The following is a 22,065-nucleotide window of genomic DNA, read 5'->3' on the forward strand; positions in this document are numbered from 1 at the left end:
ATTCACCATTACCTTCTTCTGTACAGTACTAACAAAAGTTAGCTTCAGTATTGGTGCCATTGTCTGTGAAGGGCCTCCACCACCATCACCTTCAGTTCCTGCTGCTGCCCAGGAGCTGCCCTCCAGAAGCTTCTTCAGCCCCATCACCACTGGAACTATCCATCCTCTTCTGCTGATATGGTTGTTACTCTCAAAGAGCGTGGATGCATCTTAGCCTGGTGCCTTAGCTGTGAAGATTCTGCCCTAGGTGACTCTGCTTGGAGTCCAGGCTCGTAATGGAGTCTCGCCTCCTGATGGCATTGCTCTCAGCTTCTCTGACAGACTCAGCCCCCACCCTCACCAATTTAAGGTGTGCATCTAAAAATCAAAGTGCCAAAGTATAATTTAAACAACATTTCTGATGAATTTGAAGTCTACCTAAACATTTATATCACTAAACTCAATTGACCATCAACCAGAAGAACTGTGGACTGAAACCAGATATATCATTTGAGAAGAATGCAGAAAGAAAATTCCAGTAGTAAAAAGGAAAGAAGAACTTAGAAAGGTGAGAGAAAGAACACTTAAAATTTTTTCACTAAAATTGTTAAGGAGTGGCAGGAAGCAAAAGTAAAAAGAGACAGAAGTAAGGTCAGAATCCTGAATACAGGTTTCACGTAGGAAAAAAAGAGAACTGTTAAAATTACCAATGCAAAGAAATTGAGGAAAATAGGAAAAACAGGTGATAACTTCCAGATGATCCAAGAAATCAAGAGGAAATTTAAATTAGATTAGGAATGCTGAAAGACCATCAGAGAAACACACTATCTGACCAGGATAAAATAGAAAGTGGAAACAGTATCCTGAAGACAGAAGAAATAAAAGGATGCCAGACTCCTTTGAAGAGGAAGCTTATGATGAAGAACTTTCAGTTCTTGAAAGTGAAGTGAAAGCTGCTTTGAAAGCACTAGGAAGAAATAAATCACCAGAGGTAGATGGAATACCAATAGAACTCTTTCAAGCCACAGAGATGGCATCTGTCATAATCCTGAAAAGCAATGTCAATAAATATAGAAAACAAAACAATAGACTGGAAACATACAATGTACATTCCAATCCCCAAGAAAGGAGGTACCAAGGAGTGCAGTAACAATAGGATCATTGCTCTAATTTCCCATGTAAACAAAGTGATGCTTAAGGAGTTGCAACAAAATCTTCTACTTTATATAAATTGAGAAATGTCTGATGTTCAAGGTGGATTCTGAAAAGGATGAAGCACTCAAGATTATATTGCAAGTATCTGCTGGCTACTGGAGAGCACCAAAGAATTTCAAAAGAAGATCAGTCTATGTTTATAGACTAGAGCAAAGTATTTGACTGTAGATCATAAGAAGATATGGATTGTTCTGAAAGAAATGGGCACGCCTCAGCACTTGACTAGCCTAATATGTAACCTATAATGTAGATGGAAAGCTACCGGACAGATTATGGAGCAATAGAATGGTTTCCTCTTGGCAAAGGTGTCAGGTGTCAAGCAAAGGTGCATTTTGTTTGATCAGTAAGTTTGATCAGTTAAAAAAGCCTGCACCACGAAGTATGCATATTTGTGCACTTTTCCCCAACACACGTATTTTTGTACAAGTTTGCCTAATATACACAGTTTATAAAAGCACGACTGAAAATGCACACTTCTGCAAACATTTTTTCCTTCATTTAACGCTACTTTTGTGCACTTTTTCCTCAGCTAATGCACGTAGTCTGTGCACAGCTTCTCATGAATCTCTAGTGGAGATTGGATATCACTATGGCTATCCTGATTTCAGACGTGGCAGTTCAAAACAATGAGGCTGCATTGCATCTAAGGTTCAGTGGACAGTGGCCCATATCCTCTTTTGAAGGCAAATTGTCACAAGTTAAGAAATCAGTGTTGTATGATTAGTGTGCAACTTATAATGTCTGTGTTGATTTCTGAACTTGAGGTAATTTGTCTCCACAAGACAATCTTGAACAATACATTCTTCTCCTTCCTGTAATTATTTTCCTATTTATTTTACATTGGATGATTAGCTGTGACAATCCATACATTTTAGTTTCTTGATACAAGACTGAAGTGCCCTATCTTTCTGTACTTTCTGTGTTTTATGATCTCTTTATTCACTCCTCTTAGTACATCTTCATTAGCCATGCTTAAGGCAAGACGTTCTTAGCATCCTGTGATGAATGCACATTTGAAATGCCTCCATCTTTTTCATAATAGCCTGTGTTAAAGTCCACAATTCCACAGAACCAAGAAAACAGAGCACCATGCAATGTACATTCCCAAAGCTAATTTTAACTTTTTTGCTGCATATTACACTCTCTTTTTAAGGAAGTTGCTTGAGGCCATCTCTTTTCTGAATTCTGTTGCATGGTTATTATGTTGTTGCTCATTCAACTAAATTCCAGTGTACTTATATTTGTCAACATATGGCTTACTTCTGTTTCGCTTCTTTAATTGCATTTCTTGGTCTCTCTGCATTCTACTGATTACCATGAACTTTGTTTTTTTTTTTTGCTATGCTTTTTTAGACAGTGTTCATTACTTGCACTTCTTACTTTAATGAGTAATCTTTGCAGACCATTTAAACTGTCACCCAGCAGCATTGTATTAGGTACATGCTAGGTGTTGCAAATGACCTTGCATTGACAATAATACAGTACTATCATTTGAGTCAGAAAGTGCCTCTCTAAAGTTGTTCTCAGAGCACAAATTGAAAAGCAGGGGCAAAAGAATATACATTGATCATATTGGTCTTCGTACCTCTAGGTCCTCTAGTTTCTGGTCTTCAACATTCACTGCAGTTTTTTGTTTTCAGTATAGAATGCCATTTACACAATTATTTGTTTAATCAAGATCTTTATTTACCAACAACTCCACCAGCTTTAAATTTGTCAAGGACTTTCTTGTAATCATTAAAGCCAATAATGTTCACATCATGCCATCTCTCCTCAGTACCCTTACTTCGTATTAAATTCTGCTCCGTATTCAAACTGCACATCTCTTGCTCCATTGTCTTGGGTTTTTAAAGTCAATTTTACTTAAAAATTCCTGCCACTCCACACACTATTTGAAAGAAAAGTTTGAGCAAGTGGCTTTTTAAATGTATTGTTCTATTCTACGTGATTTGGCATTTTCCTTTTTGCATAATGTAGTAAAAACTAGCCTCAGCAAATTTCAGAAATGTTTCTTGTTCTATAGAATGGGTTGAAATTTTTTTCTAAAGCAGAGAGTCAGAGAATAAATGAATTGGAAGGGGCCTATAAGGCAATCAAGTCCAATCCCCTGCTCAATGCAGGAATCCAAGTCAAAACAGATCTGACAGATGGTTGTCAAATTTTATCTTGAATATCTCCAGCACTAGAGTGCTCACCACCATTGGTTCCATTGTCATACTGCTCTAACAGTTAAAAAGTATTTCCTGATAATCAGTTGAAATCTAGCTTTCTTATCTTAAGTCCATTATTACATGTCCTGCACTCTGGGATAACCAAGAACAGATCCTGCCCCTCCTCTGTATCACTCAGTTTCAAGTAGTTGAAAGGTGCCATCATATCTCCCCGCAGTCTTCTTTTCTCAAGGCTAAACGTGCCCGGTTCTTTCAGTCTTTCCTCACAGGGCTTGGTTTCCAGTCCCCTGATCATCCTCTGAACTTGTTCCAGTTTGTTGGCATCTGGATGCGTCTAAAGCAGTGGTTCTCAAGTTTGAGTCCCCAGATATTCTTGGACTGCAACTCCCAGAAATCCTGGCCAGCACAGCAAGTGGTGAAGGCTTTTGGGAATTGCAGTCCAAGAACATCTGGTGACCCCAGTTTGATTGAGAACCACTCATCTAAAGCATCATCTTTTAATAGCCATAATACTTTTGAAAAATATCACTGGGCCCAAGAGCTTAGCTGCTTTTTAATAGCCAATTGAATTTCAGCTTTCAGATTCTGTGTTTCTAGTCCAAAATCGCTTGTCCCAGCTCCCGCCAACCTAGCGGTTCGAAAGCATGCAAATGCAAGTAGATCAATAGGGACCACCTCGGTGGGAAGGTAACAGCGTTCCGTGTCTAAGTTGCACTGGCCATGTGACCACGGAAGATTGACTTCGGACAAAACGCTGGCTCTATGGCTTGGAAACGGGGATGAGCACCGCCCCCTAGAGTCGAACACGACTGGACAAAAATTGTCAAGGGGAACCTTTACCTTTACCTAGTCCAAAATCAACACTGGGGACAATCCGTTCTATTGTTCCGTTACCTTCAAACACATTTTCATGTACTCCATATGATCATTTTTATCCTCAGTGTCAAGTATCAGAGAATTATTTTTATTTATCAGTATTGAAACAGGAATTACAAGCTGTATGGAGTGACTGAAATGCACACTGCATGAAATTCCCTTTTTTGGGGGTGTGAAAGTTTATATTAACATATACAAATTATGCTAATGCCCTGCAAATCTGTGCCCTTTTCATCCCCTTGTTTTGAAAATGCACTTTCTTTCCTTTCTTTGTATTTTAGGGAACGCATGCATAGCCACCCTAGTAGCGAAGCATTGACTCTGAGGTGTCCTCAATCTAGGCAACAGCGACATCTTTTCCTTCTTGCAAGCCTTGTTGTATAATCTGCCCTGTATGTTTTACTGTTTTGTACCTTATGCACTGAGGAAAGCTGGGAGTTTTGCTTCTCTACAATGCAGGGGGAAAGTTGGGCCGGTGGATCTGTTCATTCATGCATAAAAAAGCTCACAGGTCTCTGAATTTGTTTTTGTATCCTGATTGCTGCCTCTTGTGCAGGCTAGAACATATCCTGCATCCTAAAATGATCCATAAGGACTTTCTAAAAACGATCAATGCAAATGGATTTTATTCCCAACTTAACTGCGCAACCTTCACTTTAATAGCGTTCCTGCAGCTATGCTGTTCAGTCCCTTCCAATAAGGTGAGAAATAGACACGGCCTCCAGTTCACATGATCAGCCTCTTTGTCAAGTTCCCGCTGTGCCCTCTTGCAAAGCAGTCTCCAAATGATTTTCATCTCAGTATCACTGGTGTGCCATTTACCTTGCAGGCAGCCCCACTACTTGCCAATATTTTGGTCGGGCAGCCAAAAAAAAAAAAAAAATTATTCCTTCACTTGATCCGTTTGAACTCATTTGCCTTTTTATTCATCAGGGTGAGTGAACTGATTTAAATCAAGGTCATTTAAATCAGTGATTTAAATTGCCTGGAGGTGTGGGTGCGTGGGTGCCTGTGCGAGGGCTGCACGTTTATTTGAATTATTGATTAAAATCCACTTTCTCATATTGAAATTAATGCATTTCCTGAACAAGGTATGCATCCTAATATGTGTAATAATTAAAACACAATCATTTGGAGCAAAAAAAGAGGCTTTTTACTAAGAAGCCAATAACCTTTGGCCTGGTTTTGGACTTCAGCTCCCAGCAGTCCTAGACAAAGTAACTACTGGTAAGATATTCTGGGGTGTAGTCTACAACAACTAGCAGGCTAAAGGTTCCCCAGCTCTGCTTGTATACAGTTTAAGGGTCTTATCCAGACGTTTGGCCATGTAGCCATTCAGAGGAAGAGTTGTCTGGCTCTCTGCACAGGGAAATCAAGGAAGATCATTTATATTTATATCACGGTTGTACAAAGAGTGGCCCATGGACCACAATCAGCAACAGAGGTTGTTTTTCAGCCTCCTAAGTCTCCCACGGCTAGGGTTGCCAGACATCCGCCAAAAGGAGGACATGTCCTCCTTTTTAGCCTAATGTCCTCCATCCGGTAGGCAAAGCTAAAAACCTTTAAAATGTCTGGCTTTTGTAATCTTTTATGTTATAATTTTGGATGGTCGGGGGGAGAGGTGGAAGGTGGAAAGCAGTCTCTGATGGAGTCACAATCTAAGACACCACTTTGGGCTGTAAATCAGCCACACTCACATGGAGCCTTTGCTTCTGGAGGTGACTTCCTGCTTCGTTTTGACCAAGCTGTGTGTAAAGATAAGCAAGGAAATTTTATTTTATTTATTTATTTATTTATTTATTTATTTGATTTTTACCCCGCCCCTCTAGACCATGTCTACTCGGGGCGGCTTACAAAATAAAACAAAACAGTATAAAAATATATAAAATCATAAAATTAAAAAAAAATATGGAATTTTGGAAAGGAGAGCAACATACATACATACATACATACATACATACATACATACATACATACATACATACATACATACATACATACATACATACATACATACATACATACATACATACATACATACATACATACATACATACATACATACATACTGTAACAAACCCAGACCTACTGGGATATGCCACAGTTTCACTAAGCTGCCACCAACCATTCCCTATAAGAAGTCACACAGACCAGGGATGGATTTTTAAACAAATAAAAGAACAAGGTTTATTTAAACAACACACAGGGAAAAATAAAAGGATCAAGTGAATAAGATACAGTAACGTGGCTTAGTCTCAATCATACATACACACAGTTTGGTTCACACAGAACACTTAACTTGAAGCACAGACCCTGAACCTATCAGTTCTGGCTAACCATACAGACACCTGAACCTATCAGGTTGGTACTGACTGACACACAGTAGTACCCTGTCTGACACACAGACTCCCACTCAAGCTTCTTCTCTCAGCTTTTCCTAACTTCTCCACACACGCTCCACATATATATACAGTACAGCCCCTCCTCCTGATGTCCCGCCTTCCACTCCCCATAGGATGGAACTTTCCCTCCAAACCCATGACAGACAGGTAACATCAGTGCTGTATGTAACACCTCCCCTCTTTATAAGTTGTTTTGTAGGGGGAAAGCTAAGGTGCTTTTCACCAAAAAACAACCTGGACCCAAAACATACAAAAACAGTCATATAATAACATACAATACCATACTTACTTATACTTACACTCTATTAGGCATTTAAACATTTACCATTAACAATACATCAAGTTACCTTTATTCATACAAACCAACATGTTTAATAAACAGACACATTTGACTTTTTGTCATCAAAATATATATATAGTCCATGTTTCCTTCGCCGTCTTCATTCTTCAGGTCTTCTTGACAAGGCGTCAGCAACACAGTTCACTGACCCTCTGACCACCTTCACTTCAAAGTCATAGTCTTGCAGATTTAAAGCCCACCTCATAAGTTTACTATTGTGGGTTTTCATTGTCTTTAACCATTGCAGTGGTGAATGGTCAGTGCACAGAATAAAATGTCTTCCCCAGATGTAAGGCTTGGCCTTCTGGATCGCGTAGACTACGGCCAGGCACTCTTTTTCCACGGTTGCCAAATGTCTCTCACCTTTCTGGAGTTTCCTACTCAGGTAGGACACTGGATGCTGGTCACCATTCTCATCCTCCTGGCAAAGAACTGCTCCTACCCCGCTGTTAGACGCATCGGTGTAGATGATGAACTCCCGGTCGAAGTCTGGAGCACGCAGCACTGGATAATTGATGAGCGCCTCCTTCAACCTCCGGAACGCCTCCTCACAGTCGCTGGTCCACGGGATGTGGTCATCAGTCTTCTTCCTCGTCAGATCGGTCAGCGGAGCCGCAATCTCGCTAAACCTCGGGATGAACTTTCTGTAGTAGCCCACCAACCCAAGAAATGATTTGACTTTTTTCTTGGTGTTGGGTCTAGGCCAATCACGAACGGCTTCTATTTTGGCCTCTAGGGGTTTTATCACTCCTCCCCCTACTATGTGACCCAAGTATTTTATTTCTGGGCTACCCAGCTGCAGTTTGTTCTCTTTGCAGAGCCTAGGCCAAAGCACTCCCTCCCCTGGGTTAAAGTGCCTCTCCCTGCCTTCCTGGTCATCCCAAGCTTTCTTTCTGACCTTTTGAGCTTGCAGGGTCTCTGCTGCTAGCTCTAGGTTTCTCTTTAGGTCATTCCTTAAAGAGTCTATGTATGTCACAACGTCTTGTGGGTCATCCTGGGTGATCTGCTCCCAATTTTGTTTGATCAAATCAAGGGGCCCTTTCACCCCTCTCCCCAATAAATGTTCAAACGGACTGAACCCGGTACTGGCTTGGGGCACTGATCGATAAGCAAACAAAAGGGATTGCAGCTTCTGGTCCCAATTGTTTGGATTCTCTGCCAAGTAAGCCCTAATCATGCGCATCAGAGTCCCATTGAACTTCTCAGTTAACCCATTACTTTCAGGGTGATAGGCAGTGGTTTCCTTGTGCTTAATTCCACAGATTTGCCATAAGCGTTTCATGAGCTTCGATGTGAACGATGCGCCCAAATCTGTGATTATTTCTGAGGCAAATCCCATCCTGGACATATACCCCACCAAGGCATCTGCCACTGTGTTAGTTTCAATGTTAGTCAAGGGTATGGCTTCAGGGTACCTCGTGGCATGGTCCACAATGGTGAGAATGAACCTGTTCCCCGTCTTTGTGGCCTTGGGCAAAGGTCCCACAATATCCACCCCTATGCATTTGAACGGAGTGTCAATCACAGGCAAAGGGCACAACTTTGCTTTGGTCCTGTCGCGGTTATTCCCCTGCCTCTGACACACATCACATTGTTTACAGAACTCCCTGATCTGCTTCCCTATGTCAGGCCAGTAAAAATTCTGTGTGATTCTCTGCTGTGTTTTGTTCACCCCTAAGTGCGCAGCAAACATGTCAGAGTGCCCCCTTTGTAAGATCATGGGGCGATACTTTTCAGGTACCACTAGCTGACTTCTGATCCCATCTCCCCCTTTTGAGATATTCCTCAGGGTCTCTCTATATAAAATCCCCTTTTTCTCTAGAAATCTCACTGGGGTTTCAGGTGTTAGCTGGGCGTCTGTCACCTGTTCAAAACATTTTTGGAGAGTGGCGTCTGCCTTTTGCTCTTGGCCAAATCGGCTGTCTGTGGTTAAGGTTTCCACCACAGCTTCTGAACTCCCCTCTGCTTCCGTCTCTGGCTCATCAGTACCCCCCTGAACTGTCCCCGTGGTGGCTTGTGAACGTGTAATCACTAGCACCCGTTTCACATGTTCAGCCAGGTCATTTCCCACGAGCACGGCTGCTGGCAGAGTCGATGAAATCGCTAGCCGCCAAACTCCTCTCCAGCCTTGAAAGTTCACAGGTACCTCCGCTACTGGCAGTGAGATCACCTGCCCCTCAATCCCTGCCACCTTCATGCTCTCATTTGGGATTATATATTCCCTAGGAATAATATCTGGATGGCACAGGGTCACCTGGGAACAAGTGTCCCTTAACCCCCGATACTGATGGTCAAGTATTCCTACGTCCACCCCTGCTGTTTCAAACAACTGAGAATCTGTTCTCACGAGCAAGCAGCGCTTGACCTCCACAAGAGGACCATTTTCCTCAGCCTGATCAGCAGATGTAACTGTTCCAGATTGAGTAGCCATGGCAACAGGCTCCCTCAGTGGCAAGGAGCTTTGCTCTTTCTGGACACAGAACACAGCTTTTGGCTTGGTTCCACTCGAATCCTGAGGCACAATTCCTTTTAGCTGCTTTAATTTCTCACACTCTGAGATTAGATGGCCATTTCCCTTACAGAAATAACATTTTCTGCTATATTTTGAGTCTTTCTCATCTTGTTTTGGTTTTCCCTCCAAAATCTGAGGTCTTGGTTTCATGTCTGAGGGCTTCCCTTCACCATGGGCCCCTCCCCCTTGCTGGCTTTTCCCTGGTCCCTGAGAGTACTTGCTGTAGGTTTCTTTAGGTTTCCCCATCGATTTCCCCTCACCCAAGGGCTTTCTTATTTGGGAAATAAAATCTGCGATCTCGGCTGCCTCTGCCACAGATTTCGGTTTCCTTTCCCTCACCTGGAATTTCAGTTCCCCATGCAGGACTGAATAGAACTGTTCCAGCGCTATCAAGTCTTTGAGCTGCTGAAAGGTCTCTGTCCCCTCCTGAGATAGCCATTTCTCTAGCAGCCTCACCAATTGGGCCCCCACTTGGGTAAAAGTCTGCTCTGGTTTCTTGGTGATTGACCTGAATCTTTGCCTCAGCTGTTCCGCATTTATCCCATGTCTGGCAAACACCAGTTTTTTAAACTCTGCAAAATCTTTCATCAGTTCCTCTGGCATCTCTGCATAGACTTCTGCAAGGCTGCCACTGATTAAAGATCGCATGATGGTCATCTTCTCAGTTTCCCTTACTGAGAAGTCCACAAACGCTCTTTCCACTAGGGAAAAGAACACTTCAGGACAATCTCCCTTGTGGTACACAGGGAATTTCTTCAGGTCAGTTTTAGACAATTGGCCTCCCTCAGAATCCCTATTGTTATTATTGTTCTGATTCATCAGTTCCAATTTTCTTAACTCAAATGCCATTTTCTCTCTCTCCAATGCCAATTCAAATTGCCTTCTTTCTCTCTCTAATCTTTCCTCCATTTCCCTCACCCTCAGTTCATGCTGTTGGGCTAGGAGCAATTTTCTGAGTTCTGGGTTCTGTTCTCCCGTGCTGTCACCCTGCACTGAGCCAAATTCATCCTCAGAACCTTGGTCTACCTGGGGGTCTTTCACTTCACCCATTTCTGCCATTTGGCTTCGAGTCAAGGGCATAATCCCCCCCCCCAGAACAGGCTGCTCTCAAAAGTCAAGCCTCAAAATAAAGCGACCACTTTTTTTCTTTTTCTTTTGCCTCAGAACCAGCTTTCTATAGATTACTGCTGTTCTTCAGCACTAACTTGCAACAGTTGCGAGCCAGAGTCTACCCCCCTCTGCTAGGCCTCTCAGCAGGCAGGCTAAATCACTTCTACTACACAGTTTTGCCTCAGCTTTTTTCCCGCCAAAACAGGCTGCCTCAGAGCTCCCTAATCTAGTCCCCAATCTGAGGTTACACGTTCTTCTACTAGCGCACCTCCCCGTGAGGTACACCTAGAAGATTACCTACGTGCTCTCAGATTGTCCCTGACTAGACCCCCCTTGCTCTGGGCACACTTGTCAAGGCTTTGCTGGACCACTGGACAACTGGACCAGTCGTATCCCACACGCTGGACACCAATCAATGTGACAAACCCAGACCTACTGGGATATGCCACAGTTTCACTAAGCTGCCACCAACCATTCCCTATAAGAAGTCACACAGACCAGGGATGGATTTTTAAACAAATAAAAGAACAAGGTTTATTTAAACAACACACAGGGAAAAATAAAAGGATCAAGTGAATAAGATACAGTAACGTGGCTTAGTCTCAATCATACATACACACAGTTTGGTTCACACAGAACACTTAACTTGAAGCACAGACCCTGAACCTATCAGTTCTGGCTAACCATACAGACACCTGAACCTATCAGGTTGGTACTGACTGACACACAGTAGTACCCTGTCTGACACACAGACTCCCACTCAAGCTTCTTCTCTCAGCTTTTCCTAACTTCTCCACACACGCTCCACATATATATACAGTACAGCCCCTCCTCCTGATGTCCTGCCTTCCACTCCCCATAGGATGGAACTTTCCCTCCAAACCCATGACAGACAGGTAACATCAGTGCTGTATGTAACACATACATACATACATACATACATACATACATACATACATACATACATACATACATACATACATACATACATACATACATACATACATACATACATACATACATACATACATACACACACACACACCAGAAGTGAGAGGGAATGGGCAAAAGAAAAGGAGAGAGTTGAGAGAGAGCAGTGGCCGGACAAGGGCAGGATATTTTTTTTAAGGGAAAAAAGTTTGTGAGTTTGCCCTGAGGTATTTGAGCAAGCAGCAGGACTCGAGAAAGGAGAGACAACGGCAGCGGCTAGAAAATATTGAGGAAGGCTGGCGGAGAAGAAGTGAAGCTGCAGGGAAGGGGAGCCAGAGCAAGAGCGGGGCTCCGCGCCAGGCGCCTGCCAGAGAAAGAGGGAGAGGGAGAAGAGGCGGCAGCCACCGCCACTGCCACCACCTCAGCAAAAGGAGGTGGGAAAGAGAGGGAAACCTTCTCGCAGAGCTCGCCTTGGTACAAGTGAAGGAGCAACAACAGCAGGCACTGGGATATGTTGTGTAATTAATAAAAATTATAAGGTACTAATTGTACAATTGACTGTTAAACAATTTTTTGGTATTTGGGGGGGGGGGAAGCCTCCACTGAATTTATTTTTATTTTTTAACATGACTGTTTCTTGGTCGGTTCACTAAGAGACATTTATTGGCAGCTATTGTAATAAAATGTATTGGTTGCGGGTTTAATCTGGAATGATTCAAATGAAACATTCAATACGTCCTCCTCTGTCCTCTTTTTTGTCTTTCTATGTCCTTCTTTTGGTACCCATGTATCTGGCAACCCTACCCATGGTCCCCATATAAAACTTTTTTTTCAAACCAAAGTTAGGGAAGTCAATTAAAAAAAAAAACCAGGCCTTTTTCTTTCTGGATACAGTAGAAGCAGCAGAGGCGGGGGAGAGATTGTGGGGAGGTCACAAGGAGGGAAAAATCAGATTTGCATATAGATAGGCTGCATGAAATGTAAGAATATGAATGTATAGGTGTGTGCTTTAGAACACTGGTTCTTAACCTTGGGTTACTCAGGAGTTTTGGACTGCAACTCCCAGAAGCCTTCACCACCAGCTGTCCTGACTGGGGTTTCTGGGAGTTGCAGTTCAAAAACATCCGAGTAACAAAGGTTAAGAACCACTGCTTAGTTTAGAAGACTGAATCTGCATGCAGACATTTGTGATTTCTGTAACCCGAGAGGTGAGTTTCATACTTTTTTTCTGAACCAATTGAAACAAATTCTTATTAAAGGACAGTAAAGTCCTGCCAAGAATGGCCATTTTAGTGCAGGTTGGATCAGGCTGCAAAGGGTCGGTTGAGGTCAAGGGGAGGAGTGATGTGCCATTTGGCATGCTTCTCTTGTCTGAATGGCATATCAACCATTGTGTCAATTAAATGCTTCCCCTGATCATCTGCAGAGAGTCAGAAGTGATTTTTTTTAAAAAAAAGTCTGCTAGATTGTCACTTTGATTAAATTTTTTAAAAAATATTTTTCGCCGCCTGCTTGTGTATTGCCAATAGAGAAACTGCACACAACTGTGGTTTCAATTAGCAATACACAGGCAAAAAAAATTAAATTAAATTAAATTAATTGAAGTGACTCATTGCATCAGCAGCAATTTAGCAGACAGATTTTTTTAAAAAAAATTCGCTTGCTCTGACCCTCCTCAACTGATCAGGGGAAGTCTTCAATTTCTGCACTTGCTGGGAATGGACTAAACTGTAATCCTCCAACCTGCACCTAAGAGGGGTTCAAAAAGAAGCAGCTTGGGACAAATTGGTCCACTCTGGCCATGTCCATATGTGGATGCTGGAAAAAAAAAGATGGGACCAACCCAACCCATCAGCGCACCAAACAGCTGTACAAATGCCCATGTGGATAGGCTCTAACTGTGAGTATAGCCAATCATTCAAAGGTAGCAGGTGTGCGTGTGTACCAGTCCAACCCTAGCTGATGACGAGTGCTGTGCCTTTGGTACCATAAGGGTGCATTGTGGCAAAGATTCAAGTCATCAGTCTTGAGTCTGCTTCGGAGCATTTAGTAAAAAGACAAATCTGCCATTGAACAGTACGGTCATACAAAACCAGACCTCCAGATCTTGTTTTTTTAAATGGATTAGGAAAAGCATTCCTGGCTTTCTGGGTCTTTCTAACAATACAAGCTCAAGCTATTTTACATCTTAAACTGCAGGATAACCTGATGCCTAAACTGAGGAACAACACATGCCTACTTACTCCATCCACTGTTTTCTTGATTGAGACCACCAGAGCTTTCCCTTGATACTACTGTTAATACCACCACACATTTTACAATAGTGTCTTTTCCTTGTAACTTTTGTTTTCTACCTTTTAGTCCAGAGGCATTTTTTGTCAGAATTGTGAGAGACCCCTGAGAGATAAGATTGATTGCAATAGTTTTCTATTCCCACTCTGCCCCCTTGGCACTCTTTGTTAAAGCCTACATTGTGCTCAGATCTAGACGACTTGTGTGTCTAACTGAACATTACATAACAATGTTTATTACCTATTATTAGCTTCTCTTCCCCCCCCCCAACAATGGGATTTCTTCAGAGAGATGAACGTGGGCAAATTAGACTTGCAAATTAATCTTGTGTTTACTTTCCAACAACCTATCACACCAAAGTGATCCTTCTTTTTTTTCAGCTACTACATTTACCACACCTTGGATGGCCCACGATATACGAATAAGGGTCTACTCTGTCCATTTCAGACTACCAAACTCTTCTAGTTTTGTACTAAAAACCATAACACCAATCCCAGTCAAAAATGTATTTTAGTGTACCAAAATAAATTCTCACCTATTGCTAAGCAGGATGTGAAAACAACAATCCTTTCCTACTTGTAGCCCTTTCAGTAATTGCTTCTGAGAAACATCTTGCCTTGGATACTGGAGGTAATATATATTGGGGAATTTTGGTGATTCCTTTCAGCAGAGTATGAGGCAAAACAACAACACAGAAACATGGAGAGATCAGCTCAGTCTCATCAGTCCCCTCCTTGGTTTCTTTTGCACATAAACTAGTAATTTATATGATAAAAATCACTCTAGAAAAAATTTGGTAGAAAACAGTATCTTTACTCACAGTTATCATCTATAGTAACAGTCAGAAGTGGGAGGGAGGAGGAAAACTGGAGTCTTCAGCATGTGGAAAGCCCTCCTTGCTTGTTGCTTGGAGAAAGGTCAGAAGAAGAAGAGAGCTATCAACAAAAACCAAGAGAAACAAGCAAAAACTAAACAGGAAGCAGGGGCGGCAGCTTGCCTCAAATGCCAGAGGTGGGAAAAGAATTTTACTAACCAGGTTAGTGGCAAAGGACAATCACATTAGGATGTAAAGCTCCCTCCCACTGATACCCAGTGATAGTGCATGCAAGATTGATATTTTCACAACAATATATTGTGGGAATGGGAAATACAGTGTACCTGTACAATCAATCATCACACATGCATAAACAACTGCTGTTTCTTCCCAAGGCCAAATCAATATTAGATGTAAGAGAAATTAAAAGCTGAGCTACATGATCATGAGAATTACATGGTTCACCTGTTGATGGACTGTATCACTTTATATTGTTATTGGCGTGTTTCAGTATTCGCCCATACAAAAGAAGAGTGTCATGATAGTTTTCTCTGCAGGTGAAGGCTTTTGCTTCTTGTATTCTCGAAGGCTTTCACGGCCAGGATCCGATGGTTGTTGTAGGTTTTTCGGGCTGTTTGGCCATGTCCTGGAGGTGCTTCTTTATTATTTTTAAAGGGGAAGCATTCAAACATGTAGACTAGAAATAACTACAGAACAATTCTGCTGATTCTGTAATTAAGTAAGTGACACACAAAAGCCATAGAAAGGAAGAAAACCTTCAGCAGGTTTGGGATAGAGGAAGCTGGCTGTCAACTTAGTATGTCAGGTTAACAATCATGGGCAGGATGAAGCTCTCTTGGGAATTGGCTGAGAACATTCTAACCAAGCTTCAAGGTACATACTACATTAAGGATCCAGCGCTGGCCCATCATGCCATGCCTTACGAAATTTATTTTCTGAACTACAGCTCCCAGCATCCACCAGCCAGCATGGCCTGTGTGTTCAGTCGTTTAGTCGTGTCCGACTCCTCGTGACCCCATGGACCAGAGCACGCCAGGCCCTCCTATCTTCCACCGCCTCCCGGAGTTGTGTCAAATTCATGTTGGTTGCTTCGATGACACTGTCCAACCATCTCATCCTCAGTCGTCCCCTTCTCCTCTTGCCTTCACACTTTCCCAACATCAAAGTCTTTTCCAAGGAGTCTTCTCTTCTCATGAGATGGCCAAAGTACTGGAGCCTCAGCTTCAGGATCTGTCCTTCCAATGAGCACTCAGGGTTGATTTCCTTTAGAATTGATAGGTTTGTTCTCTTTACAGTCCAGGGAACTCTCAAGAGTCTCCTCCAGCACCACAATTCAAAGGCATCAATTCTTCGGCGGTCAGCTTTCTTTATGGTCCAGCTAGGCCTAGGCCTAGCATGGCCTAGGCCTAGGATATTCTGAGACCTGTGGTCCAAACAAAACAATCAAACTTTTTTAGATGTTGGTTGCCTGAGGATTAGTGAGCAAAAAGGGAAAAGGAAATAAATTAATGAATCTGCTGAGGGATGAGGTTAATCTTCAGAGACTTGACAACTAGCTTCAGCCAGTGCAAAAGAGTTTTAGTTCTTTCCTCTTGCTGCTTTCAAGGATAGCTCTATCATTAAGTACAATGAGTCAATTGCTTAATATGGCAGATACAGGAGGGCAACAATGATGGCCTTCTAGCTATTCCCCTGTGTCGGAAGAATCTTGCCTGCCACATAGCCTGTCCAGGAGCCACTAGCTAATCTGCAGCCACACACTACTATTGAGTAGTAACATTTCAACCTCGTTATGTTATGAGGGAGCTGCTTCTCATTTGCATTAGGCAGCCAGCTGTCTAGGACTGGCATCCACACAGTTGCCCTGACTTCCTCTTTCCTCAGATGCCAATGACTCACACCACCATGATCCCTTCAGATTTTCTACAAGAGAAGACATAAAGTGTTGCTGGGAATCTTTGAGCCTTCAGTTCTCACTTTCAGTCCACTAGTAGTATAAAAATCTCAGGTTCCCACAGCAGGCACAGATGAAGGAGAACCTTTCCAAAGGTCAGTGGGACAGAACCGCTTGGTGCAAGATTGCAGATGCGCTTTGGGGACTGGAAAATCTCTCTTGTCCACATTTGCCAGATAGTGGATGGGCCTACCATTTTACCTGATGTAAACTGGAGAGCTGTCTCTGTCTCCTTATAGAACCACTTCCTGTTCTTCTCGTGACAGACCTGTCCTGCTATTCTAGGAGTTGCTGGTTGCCCCCATGTCTTCATTTAGGTGCCCCAAGTTCCAAATAAAACACACTCTTGTCATCGTAGTTTGAAAAATGGCCCTGTTCTACCTGTCTTGCCTTTACAAATAGAGGCACATTAGAAGCCATTAGGTGGTAAGAGGAGCTTGAATTCCCACCCATGAATGGTTAGGGGCAGGAGAGGGGGAGGACAGCAAATCTACCTGCTTTCTTGCCAGTAATTAACCTCATTGTTAATGAAGTGAAACTAGACACTTACTGTCACATGACAGAACACTCATCAAGACCATTCTGGCTAATGAGGACATTATGGGATGATATTCCACCCCATCCCGCTTCTATTGTTTTAATCCTAGGCTAATTTCTCTTTAATGTAGATTAATTAGGTCTGTCCTGCCTCAAATCTTGTGGATAAAATTGTAATATTATATCCAACACAATCACCACCACCAATTTCTACATGGTTTCCTTTTGACGGAAATCAGTGTTTAGATATCTATGAGGATGATGGGCTCAAGCTGGATTGAATGCTACACAAAAGGACTGGCAGACCTGGGCTAATCTAAAATGGCAGAGGGAGAGATGACCCTTCCCTGCCAATTGTACACTGACTTCCATGAGCAAAAGGTTTCCACTTGTGAAGGGCAGATCCAAGATCCAACCAAAAAAAGCCAAGGCATAAACCCAGCTATTAGTTACAACTAGAACCTTTTCACTGAATTCACCACTTGTATGTCAATCTTTACATGAATCCAAATGGGTCTCCTCTATGTGAGAATTGCTTTTCATTTTAGGCCCCAAACTGCAAAGAAAATGAAACAGAATGAGAAAATTATACTACTTCCCTTTGTGAAATTACTAAAGATCTATTGAAGGAAGAACAATGAATGACCTATAAAGCCCTACATGGCTTGGCTCCAGGCTACCTGAAGGACTATATCTTGTATGAACCTTCTCATCGTTTAAGATTATCTGACGAGGTCCTTCTCTCAGTTCCAATGGCAGCACAGGCACGATTGATGAGGACACAAGAGGGGGCCTTCTCTGTGGCTGCTCCCAGGTTATGTTATGCTCTCCCTCGGGAGGTCAGGTCGGGCACCATCCCCTTTATCCTTCTGCTATTAGCTGAAGACTCATCTTTTCAGGCAGGTTTTTAACAATCGTGGTTGAGTCCTTGAATGCCATTTTTAGGTAAGATTGTTTTTAATGTTTAGCTGCTTTTAATTATTCAATTGTACTTTAATTAGTTCATAGTTTGTTTATTAATGTTTAACTTATGTTTTTAATTCTATTCTTTTTAGTACTGATGGCCGCCTCAAGTCCCCTTATGCTGGGAGAAAGTTAGCCTATAAAACAAACAAGCAAACCATAGGCCCTTCTGATTTCTAGTGGCTGCCAAACCCATATTAACATGATGATCCTACTATGTATGTCCGCCAGCTGAGGAGAGTCACTTTCTTTGGTGGCTGCCATACTGCCTCCATAATATATGAAATGAAGATTAATTGTAGCTTCTTGATTTACAGTTCTGATGGTGATGATTATGTGTTGTCAAGTCAGTTCCAACTTATGGCGATCTTTTTCCGGGTTTCCTAAGAATAAAGTACTCAGTTTACCCGTGGTTGTTGTGGGTTTTTCCGATTCTTTGGCCGTGTTCTGAAGGTTCAGAACATGCCTTCAGAACCTTCAGAACATGGCCAAAGAGCCCAAAAAACCCACAACAACCATTAGATCCCAGCTGTGAAAGCCTTCGCGAATACATACAGTGGGATCTCGACTTACGAACTTAATCCATATTGGAAGGCAGTTCGTAGGTCGAAAAGTTCGTAGGTCGAATCTGCATTTCCCATAGGAATGCATTGAAAACCATTTAATCCGTATCTGCTCTTTTCCGTCCATAGAAACTAATGGGAAACTAATGGGAAGCTGCTATTCCGCCTTCTGCCACTAGAGGGGGATATTTTTTCTTTTTTCTTAGGTCAAGAAAACTTCAGGAAAGGAGGGGGGAGGCAGGGAACAGTTTTAAAAGCACTTCTGAAATCTTTTTTTTCAACGAAGCCAATTTTAAAGCATGTTTTAAAACATGTTGTGCTGATTTTTTCAGCACAAAGACATACAGGCAGGATTTTTAGGTGCTGAGCAAGCCTCCCCAAGCCTTTTCAGAGCCAGCCAATCTGCTGTTAGGCTGGGAGAGGAGGGGGCAGGAGCAGAGAAAAGCACAAAATGGCTGCCAGGCTCCCTGCTGGGTGTCGGCTTTTAGCTGTTTAGTGCTCTTTTTCCTGCAGTTCAGGGGCTACCAAGGCCTGGTAAGTGACTTTCTTTTATTTATGTTTAAGTTTCTCACCCTTTTTTCCCCTCCAGAAGCCTCTACGGGGAGATACGGGGCAGTTTTTTCCTGTTCGTAACTCGAGGGAAGTTCATATGTCGAGTTGTTACTGTATTTCCCTATCGGGCGGGTTCGTAAGTCGAAAAGTTCATATGAAGAATCGTTCGTAAGTCGAGACCCCACTGTACTCAGTTTACCATTCTCTTCTTTTGGGGGGCCCTCTGGGACTATGCAGCTTGTCCAGGTCTACTCAGGCTGGCCTTTCTTTTGGGAGTCTCAATGGGAAGAATTGGACTCTTAACTTATCACCACAACCGGCTACCTTTCACCAGGTATAACAACTACAGTCAGTTCTGACTTATAATGACTCTTTCCAGAGTTTCCAAATATAAAATAGTCAGAAACGGTTTACTATTCCCACTTTCTTTTATTCCACATGACTGCCATGAGATACAGTAGAAAATAGGGAAAATCTAAGAAAATCAGCTTTGCCATGTACACAACTGAAGATTTATTTTAAAAAAAAAATATATAAAAGTCTTTAAACCTTGTGATATTGTCTTTTGCGGCAACAATAATAAAAAAGGAACCTTTATACTTCCTAGACTTTGTAACCAATATGTTGCACAAGAAGACAGAGAAAAGAAGTTCCTCATGTTTTTTTTAATAAAATCCAGGCATACTTGGCTGTCCTAAGGCACTTTCTAAGCAGTAATCTATAATACAGTACAGTGGACCCTTGACTTACAGGCGGCTCCACTTACAAACTTTTCGAGTTACAGACTTCTCTGGCCACAAAATTTAGGTTCGACTTGCAGCCAGAGAATCAACCTACAGACCAGAAAAAAAAAACCAAAATGGAACAAAAATGACCAGTTACGGATTAATCGGTTTTCAATGCATTGTAAGTCAATGGAGCCTCGACCTACAGACTTTTAGACCTGCAGCCACCATTCCAATATGGATTAATTCCATAAGTAGAGGGTCCACTGTAGAAACATGCAGTACTTTCCAAGGACATAGGAACAGTGCTATAAATGTCCATTCTTATATTGGGTGGATCTAAATTTTTCATACACATACAAACACACACCTACTTGTGTTGGGTGGGTGGGTGTTTGTCTGCCTATATGACGTCCTGTCCCAGCCGGCTTCCATCTGACTGAAAATAAAATTTAAAAAAAGTGCAGGCTTTGCTTGCTGAGAGGCTTACAGTATGCTGGAAGTGCTCTGTCGACACACAAAGTTGATTGTTAAAATCAAAGTTCAGAGAAGTGTGTAAAAAGGAAAATGAGGGAGAGAACCAGACAGCAGCAGTAGTGCAAAACCTTTAAGAGGACCAAGTTGTTGCTGTTGTGTGTTTTTTTTTAAATCACAAATACATTTTTGACTTTACTAGATATCTTCTTTTCTTGGGACAGAATGGAGATGGCTACTACAGCGACCACATAACTGCCTGTGGTCGCTGTAGTAGCTGATACTTACTACAGACAGCAAAAGGCTTTTTTAAAAAGAAGGACTGTGTGTGGACTATTTCCATCATCGGTTTCCACCATTCCTATTTTTCTTATAGAAAACTGAAACCGAAGGACTGCACTGCATTCAAGGTCAAGCTACACCCTCCCCCCCCCCTTGTTCCCTTCCTCAGCATTCAATATGAGATGCAGACTACTGCTTCCAGACAGTTTAACTGCTAGTAGCTGCTGAAGTCCCACAACAGGTTAAAGTCTAGCGCTTGCTGAGATCTTCTATTATATGGTTTCCCCATTAAGGTCAAGCCCATGGTTGGAAGCTTATTTAATGAGACCTTCACATAATCAGATCCAGCTACAGCCTGTTATTATCCCCATACCTTGTTCTCTTGTGGGTTTCTTGGCTTTGTGATGTGGTTTTGCCCATACCTCTGTTTCTTTGTTTTATTTAAAGGAGACACAAATTTACAGTCTCCAGCGAGGAAATGGTAAATGGCAGAGGAAGAATCTTAATTTATCCTCTGAGCTGGGTGGGTTTTTTTTCCTCCAGCTCAATCCCTATTGAGGGATGCTATTTTTCAGCATGTCAGGGAAGAAAGACAACTGGGTGGCCATATTAGTCTCACGCTAGTCTTTTCCAACTCTACTTGGTGTGCAGAATGGGATGGGATGTCACTTTGTTCTCTTCAAGCATTATCTTGGGCTGGTCTGAAATATTTCAACACACAGGCATACACTGTAAAAGCAAGTAGGTGACAAACTTGGGAGGTGAAAAATCACCAGAGGAGTAAAAGTTCAGCTGGTCTTGCACCCATGCTAGGCTCCCATTGGAATCTGCAATCAGAACAGCTTCTGTAGGAACTAGGTAAAGGTAGAGGTTCCCCTTGACAATTTTTGTCCAGTCGTGTTCGACTCTAGGGGGCGGTGCTCATCCCCGTTTCCAAGCCATAGAGCCAGCGTTTTGTCCGAAGACAATCTTCCGTGGTCACATGGCCAGTGCGACTTAGACACGGAATGCTGTTACCTTCCCACCGAAGTGGTCCCTATTTATCTACTTGCATTTGCATGCTTTCGAACCGCTAGGTTGGCGGGAGCTGGGACAAGCGACGGGCGCTCACTCCGTCGCGTGGATTCGATCTTACGACTGCTTGGTCTTCTGACCCTGCAGCACAGGCTTCTGCGGTTTAGCCCACAGTGCCACCACGTCTGTAGGAGTTGCAGTCCATTAAAGTATTGTGTGTCTGTCCACCTGCTATGGTGACTCTTTTCAAGGTTATCTAGGTAGAGAATGCACAGATGTGGCACACCATTCCCTTCTTCTGGGGGCATCCTGGGTCTGTGCATCTTGCCCATGACTATG

General features: G+C 42.5%; 1 protein-coding gene across 1 annotated transcript in view; it reads right to left on the reverse strand.

Annotated features, from left to right (window-relative positions):
* Positions 1-223: 223 nt before the first annotated feature.
* Positions 224-22,065, reverse strand: part of LOC144588120 (uncharacterized) — a 34,631-nt gene continuing 12,789 nt past the window's right edge. Inside the window, exons 2-3 of the mRNA XM_078390263.1 lie at positions 8,070-10,633; positions 224-357 (exon numbers count right to left, since the gene is read on the reverse strand). Of these exons, the coding sequence (XP_078246389.1) occupies positions 224-357; positions 8,070-10,575 (2,640 nt within the window). The 5' untranslated portion in view covers positions 10,576-10,633. The remainder of the gene's footprint in view (positions 358-8,069; positions 10,634-22,065) is intronic.

The sequence above is a fragment of the Pogona vitticeps genome, chromosome 3 (genome assembly GCF_051106095.1).
Source record: "Pogona vitticeps strain Pit_001003342236 chromosome 3, PviZW2.1, whole genome shotgun sequence".
NCBI lineage: Eukaryota > Metazoa > Chordata > Lepidosauria > Squamata > Agamidae > Pogona > Pogona vitticeps.